The 7,554-nt window shown below is 46.1% G+C and overlaps 1 protein-coding gene across 1 annotated transcript in view; it reads right to left on the reverse strand.

The window, feature by feature from the left end:
- Nucleotides 1-7,554, reverse strand: part of MYB (MYB proto-oncogene, transcription factor) — a 40,690-nt gene that overhangs the window by 32,113 nt on the left and 1,023 nt on the right. Inside the window, exons 2-3 of the mRNA XM_013004480.3 lie at nt 4,970-5,087; nt 2,360-2,431 (exon numbers count right to left, since the gene is read on the reverse strand). Of these exons, the coding sequence (XP_012859934.2) occupies nt 2,360-2,431; nt 4,970-5,087 (190 nt within the window). The remainder of the gene's footprint in view (nt 1-2,359; nt 2,432-4,969; nt 5,088-7,554) is intronic.

Raw genomic sequence — 7,554 nt, forward strand, 5'->3', positions numbered from 1 at the left:
GGATGAATACAACCGAATAAAACCCAAACCACCAAACCCCCTGTCGTCGAGTCATGCCGACTCAGGGACCTCAGTGCCAGGGCTGAACTCTCGCTGTGGGTTTCTGTGGGGACTGAGTAGAAAGCTCAGCCTTTCTCCCTCAAAATGGAAAGAAAGGCTACCCCTGACTAACTGAAACAGGAGGCAGACTTGGATTGGCACCCAGCAAGAGCTCAGGGTAAAACGGCATTGGAGGGAGGCGGGGGGGAATCAGGAAACGCTCTGGAGATGGAACTGAAAGGATGCGCAGAATTTTAACTCCTCGAGAAGGAGAGGGAGAAGCTTCTAGGGGCGGGATCCCCAGGAACCAAAACCCATAGGAGAGAAAGCAGAAATGAATTTAACCAGCGCAGCTAACAGAGGAAGTAGGAAACAGAACTGGACCTGAGTGGGGGGCCTCCAAGGAGGGCCCGAGAGTCCCAGGCAGGTTGAGGCCATTGACACTAACTTGGGAGACACTGAAGTTGTCGCTGTCACTTTTGAAAAGACCAAGGACCGGGTTGCCTTTTAGGAAGCTCGACCTGCCATGAGGGTGGGGGATGAACTGGAGCGTGGAAAGCTGCAAGCAGGGGAGCTTGTCAGTCAGCACCACCAGGCTGGCTCTTGCCCAGTGTGGCAGCTCCTGGTCTCACCCTGCTCCGAGGCCCTCCTCCCGTACCAGATCCTTAGGGATGGTTATCAGCCATTTTCATCATTGAAAAGCTATACCTGTGGACTGTTTACATGTAATATTTCTTAGCCCACATGCATAAGAACAACCAAATTGTCCTGTGAAATCTTCCTGCATGGCATGACAGCACCATTCCTTACATGATCGAGGAGCCCTGGTGGGGTAGCGCCTTATGCGTTGAGCTGCTAGCCACCATGTCAGCAGTTCAAAACCACCAGCTACCCCACGGGAGAAAGAGGAGGCTCTCTATTCCCGTGAAGAGTAACAGTCTCAGAAACCCACAGGGGCAGTTCAACCCTGCCCTATAGGGTCACTATGAGTCAAAATCGACCCTGTGGCAGGGAGGGAGGAGCATCATGACATTAGTAACTGGACAGAAGCTTTCTTTCTTGTCTTCATTTTCCTTTCATTATGACTTCATGCTCCACAACAGTTAATCACACAGCTTAACGAATCAACAGTATTGTAGCTAAAGCAGTAGAAGATTTGACAAGCTCAGCTACTCTAACAACATGAACTCACTGTCATCAGTCGATTCCAACTCATGGCAACCCTGTAAGACAGGGTAGAACTGCCCCTGCGGTTTCAGTGTAACTCTCCCCAGCAGTAGAAAGCCTCATCTTTCTGCCTAGAGGTGGCTGGTGGTTTTGAATTGCTGACCTTGCAGTCCACAGCCCAACTCAAAACAGCAGTGTTCCATTTACTTTGTGAAAACACAGACAGACAGACACACACGCGCGCACACGCACACACATACACGCACATGGATGGATGAAACCACCTGGTGTGGAGCCTCATTTTGATCGGGTAACAGTGACAGTGCTGAACAGGGTGCATTACCTACTGCCATGGGTCCCCTGCAGCTCATAGTGGCCTCTGGGACAGAGTAGAATCATTGCTCCCTTTGGGTTTTCAGGGCTGCAATCTCCATGGGAGCCCATGGCCTTGTCTTTCTCCCACCGAGCAGCTGGTGGGTTTGAGCCAGCGACCTTTTGGTCGCCAACTCAACACTTACCCCACTATGCTGCCAAAGATCCTTTGGTACACACTCAGTAATGCAAATAGCCACCCGGCATAGAGGTACATTGTCAGAGGGAGAGAGAGCCTAACCTACGGAAGTCGTGATAAGAATAGATAGAAAGGGACCAACGACAAGGGAATTGCAGACTCACAATTTAAATATTTAGTAAATACTTGGATGTAGAGGATGAGAAGTGGGATATAGCTACAAAAGACTCTGAAATCCTAAACCTGGGTGCTCAAAGTATGCCTGTGGACATAAATAGAGAATTCAGAAGAAGTTGATTTTGGAGAAATATATTGAGTTTAATTACTTATCGGGTAACAAACCAAAAATATCATTTATATTGGTTAAATGTAAAACAAAAAAAATCTTAAACAAAAATAAAGTTCAAGACCAAATTACCTGCATGACTATGTAAAATGCAAGTTGTAGATGGGACATTGTTCCCCTTCCTATTTACATATGAACAAAAAAGCAATATCCTAATAGTTCCCCCTAAACGATATTTAATTAAATGAACAGTTAATTAAGTCATATCTTAAATTATCTTTGAAATAAATTAAAATATGTGGGAAACACTTTCTTTTTGCAAAAAAAAATGTAAATTGAGAAGACCGCTAACTTACCGGGAGATAATTGGCAATAATTTTCCAGTCATCCGTTCCATTCTGTTCCACGAGCTTTTTCAGTTTTTCATCCTAAGACATTTAAAGGTATTTCTAGGATATCAGTCACTTACTATGCAGCCCCATTCAAGTTGGAATAAAGTTAGGAGCCGATCCAATAATCCAACCCAGGGGTGGGGACTCTCAAAACTATCCAGGCGCAACAGGTATTAATGCGATAGTCTAGCTTAGAACATAGATTTAGTTTGGGTCACAGGAGCCAGATTTTGAATTTGGACTCAGCTACTGATAAACTGTATCCAGTTGGGTCCTTGGCATTATCACCCCGCATCTCAGTATTGTCATCTATAACATGGGACAGCTGATAGCCACCAGGCTGGTGCCCATAGAAAGGACTTCATAGACAGTGACTGTTGAAAGGTCTACTTTGTGAAAGAAAGACATAATGGACTCCAGGGTTAGACTTAGTAGACATTCAACCATCACAATCAAGAAGCCCTTGAGGAAAATATCAAGTGTTTTCAGCTAGTTCAGTCTCTTTCATACCAAAAAAGGGAAGATCACTTTTTAACTAAATTTGAAAGGCATGTCTGCTGTAAGAGGATGGCTCAGCTTTTTTAATCGCCAAAGGAGGTGAGGTCCACGGTTCTAGAACATTCACTCCACTCAAACTCACTGCCAGCAAGTGAAACAAACTCAGGGCAGCCCTGCAGGAGAGAGCAGAAGGGCTGAGCCGGGTTTCCAAGGCTTTACTCTTCATGGGAGCAGAGAACCTCATCTTTCTCCCTCAGAGTAGCTGGGGGCTTCAAACTGTTGACGTTGCTTGTGGTTAGCTGCCCAAGTTGTAACCCAGTAGGCCACCAAAAAACCCAAACCAAACTCACTGCCATTGAATCCATTCTGACTCATTACAACTGGCTAGGCCAGGGCAGAGCTGCCCCTGTGGGTCTCTGAGGCTGTCCCTCTTTATGGGAGAAAAAGGTCTCATCTTTTTCTCATAGAGCGGCTAGCTGGTTTCAGACCGCTGACCTTGTGGTCAGCAGTCCAAGTGATCACCAGGTCCCTTGCACATGAGGTACTAAACTGCAGTGGGCGATCTGTTCTTTCAAGGTAAAGACTGCTACTGGTCATTCCTTCTTAAGTGTCTTTCTAATTGTGCCTTAAGCTTCTGCCAAGACAATGACATTCATGCACAGTGTGGATCACTGGTACAACATAGACATGGGAACCAGGAGCCAATGTTAAGGAAAGAATTCTACATCTTTAAGGATCATCCAAGCACCCTTCCTATTGGCTTTTCCTATGGGTCTCATGGGAAATCCTTCCAAAAAGAGCTCTGGTTTAAGTGGAATGAAATGGAAGAAAAATTCATGCCATTCATTCGAACACAAATCTGTGAAAGTGAGTGGCAAAAGGTTTGGAGAACTTCAAAGAAAAGGAACCCCCCACACACACACACACACACATGAGTCATTTTGCTACCTAAGCATTTTCCCATTCCTATCAAGTTTGAATATACTTAATAGCAGAAAAAGAAACAGACACAACCCCATCTGTTACGGAATGCTTTAGGATTGTCCCGTTACCATGGAGTCTATACCAACTCATTCTGACCCGCAGCAGGACAGAGCCAAACTTCCTTACAGGGCTTCCCAGGCTGAGATTCTGATGGAAGCGGACTGCCATGTCTTATCTCTGGAGCAACCAGGCGCTTACCACTGCCCCGTCAAGGCACCCCTGCACACATGTATATGGCTCTGTAAGATAGTCTAGACCAGTGCTTCTCAACCTTCCTCGTGCTGTGACCCTTTCATACAGTGCCTCATGTTGTGTTGATTCCCCAGCCATACAATTATTTTTGTTGCTACTTCAAACTGTCATTTTGCTATGAATCGGGTGACCCCTGTAAAAGGGCCATTTAACCCCCAAAGGGGTTGCAACCCACAGGTTGAGAACCGCTGGTCTATACCTAGACTATTAAGTGAATACATTATAACAGGATGGGTTCTACGAGGTTTGGGGTGAGAGGCTGGCTTGCTTTCTCTCATTTTGTTTTGTTTTTGGAAACAGCCATGTATTTGTTCTGGGAACAGTTATTCATGTTGCACTTTATGTCAGGCATTTCTGGTTGGAAAAAAATACAAAAATGAGCAGATGGCTATAACCCTGCCCTCCGCAGGCTTGCAGTCTCCTGGGAGGGGGGGTGCGGGGGGGTGGTGGGGGGAGGGGATACGAATGCAATTATCCCCCCCGGGGAGCACAGGTGCAGACATCCGCCTGGCTTGGGGTAGCTAAGGATGGCTTCCCAGAAGAGCTGATAGAGCGTGAACTGGGTGATGAAGCAGTCCTAACAGGCAGTGGGCCAATGCCACAGGCAGAGGGAAACACAGATGTAGCCTCAAGCAAAGAAGCCAGGCGATCCTTGGATCCTTGAACTGCAGCTGGTTAGGACAACCCAGTGGGGGGAGGTGGAGTTGCCCAGGCAGGCAGGGATCTGATCACAAAGAGCCTGCTGGTGAGTGTGACAACAGTGGTTTGGCTGAATTTTGGTTTCTCCTACTTGCCCCACTAGATAGGTTTCCCCCAGCCTTTGATAGAGTGATCAGTTACCTCTTCCCTGGTCCACCTCGTTTTCCCCAAATGACGCTTTCCAGACTTGGGAAGCAGCCCGTCATAGTCATGATCACACATCTCAATGTCTTCTTCATCCTCGTCACTGCTGTATATGCTGCCAGATACACAGATGGCAAAACGTCAGCTGAAACAGGAGGACTGGGACTCCTGGATTACCCAACCCACACGCAAACACTCCCCAACACTCTTTTCAAAGGTTTCGCAGATCAAACTCTAAAAACTTGCACAACAAGATTTTACTCTGCATTCTATGGCTCTGGGTTTGGGAACTGGTTCTGCTGTTATTGGTCTCCACAGATACGGCCAAGGGCCTGGCACTGTCTTGTTACCCTGCATGTTTAAACATGTTGTTACTATTAGACCAGTGACAGGTTACACATTTGGCAACCTGCCTGCCAATGGAGGTTTCAGTTTAAAACTGAAATGTTGCAGGCAATAAAAGGAACAAGGACCCGGGTCCTTTCTATAAGAACACACTCCAAATCTTTGGCTTATGTCACGCTGTTTAAATATTTCTCAAACACAATAAACAAGTACGTTATCTCAAGGGGAGGTTGGTGATTAATTCCAAGAAAAAAATTTTTTCAAGTTGTAATCCATGCAGTAATATCATTGTAATCATCCTTTAAAGATTAGAGGATTAGGGGGAATCAAAGAGGATGGATTTTAAAAGGATCAGACCATTCAGTGGCAAAACTGTTTTGTAAATAACATTAATACCCCAAAGTTCAAAACTCGGGCTCTGATAGCTCCAAGCTCCGGCTCTCCTTACGATACTCAGTTTCCAAAGAAACACAGTTAAGTGAGTAGGCCATTTGCTGGTCATCATCTTGCTTACTCTTCCAGTTCTCCTGCTTCTCGCTGACTGGTGCTTGAAATATCCCCAAATGGACCTAATTCAAACCGGAAGGATTGTCCCAGAAGAAATCCATGGGTTTGAAGAGAACACAGGGCTGTTTTTAAGAGACTTTTCTTTCTCCTACTTAATCAAAAGGTTTTGATGACTTCTGAAGGAACTCTATTTAAGGGTTATTAATCATCTACTTGAAATGATAAGAGCCACTTCTATGACAGTTTTTAACTCTAATTTTACTTTTAAAATGTACTCAACGAGGAAAATTCTACTAACTGTGCAACTTCGCTAAAGTGTATCATTGAAAACTTCACCAAGCTGGAACCGGAAACAACGAGGTAAAGCAGTGCTACAATGTGAGCTGTTATTTTAAAAAAAGAAATGTGTGTTCACATCAGATTCCAGCTTCCCAGGCCAATTCCCACGTGCATATTACGGACCCCCTACAAGTCAAATCAAAGTGCTCACCCAAAATCCTGAATTGAGGGTTATTCTCATGTAAACCTATTATTTTGGGCAACAAAATAATAACATTCTGGACAGGATAGATGGTGACAGGTAAAATGTGATCCAATGTTAAAATATGGCTATAAAAAGAAAGTCTACCAAAAGTTTATTTTGTACTCTGTAATTTTTCCCACCCCCACTGAGTGCCTATCCTTTTAACCAAGAGCCTAGTTCTCTTCCACATTGTAAACAGGAGGCATTGGACACTTTCTGGTTAATGATAACTGCAGTTACCCTCTCATAAGATACAAACATCATAAAGCAAAAACAAAACAAAACATTGTAATATCTGGAACTGTAGGTCAGCCGCATTTAAAAGAGTCACAGGAGGGAACTCCTCGGAAAGCCCCCAAATGAAGTGCCCCCCATCCGGCCCGATGAAGCATCAGGGACACCAGGAAGGCCAGCGTCAGCCAAACGGCCGCTGGCAGATTCAACTCAATTTAACGTTGGAGGTTTCCCCCGGAGCCGGTGATCACGTTATCAGTTCGAACCGATGGCGCCATTGGGCACCTCGCTCTTGGAAACAGCCTGACACCCAGGTAACAGGAACACACGCGAACCGGCCACAGGGGGCAGCCGTCGCCAGGTGAGGGAGAAGAGGAACCCGATAGAATTGGGGGTTCTGCACCCAATTTCGCCTCCAATCAGCCCGCCAGCTTGGGCAAATCATTCCTACTCTCTTAAGACCTCAGTATTCCTTGTCTCTAAAAAAGAGCATGGATTCGATTTCTAAGGTAACTTTCAGCGCTACTAATGGGTGATTCCATTCCACGGGTGTCACTGAAACCTGAAGCAGAGAGAGAGGTGCAAAACCGGGTCTTGGGAGGCCCTGTGGTGTGTGAAGAGAGAGCCGGGTGAGTCTGGGGATCTTGCACAGTGCGCTTCCCCACCCCACCCCGAAACCCTGCAGGCTTGGCCCCGCGGCTCGCCTTTGAGAGCCATTTCCTTGCTCTGCTTCGCCGCCCAGGCAGCCTCCGGAGCACGATTCATTTTTACTACGGACCTGAAGTCACTTCGCCTGGATCTGCTCTGACAAGATCTCAGAGCCAACAGTCAAGGCGCTTTTCAAAGGCTGATTTCGGGGCTGATACCCTCGACTCTCCACCTGCTAGACCCCGTGCGGTCACAGGAGTACCACTATGAATATTACATTCTGTCAAGGAAACAAACCCTGCAGAGAAACGAAAAAGAAAAAACG

This window comes from Echinops telfairi, unplaced genomic scaffold (assembly GCF_000313985.2).
Source record: "Echinops telfairi isolate 266 unplaced genomic scaffold, ASM31398v2 ScPeMD7_3533;HRSCAF=4204_0, whole genome shotgun sequence".
NCBI lineage: Eukaryota > Metazoa > Chordata > Mammalia > Afrosoricida > Tenrecidae > Echinops > Echinops telfairi.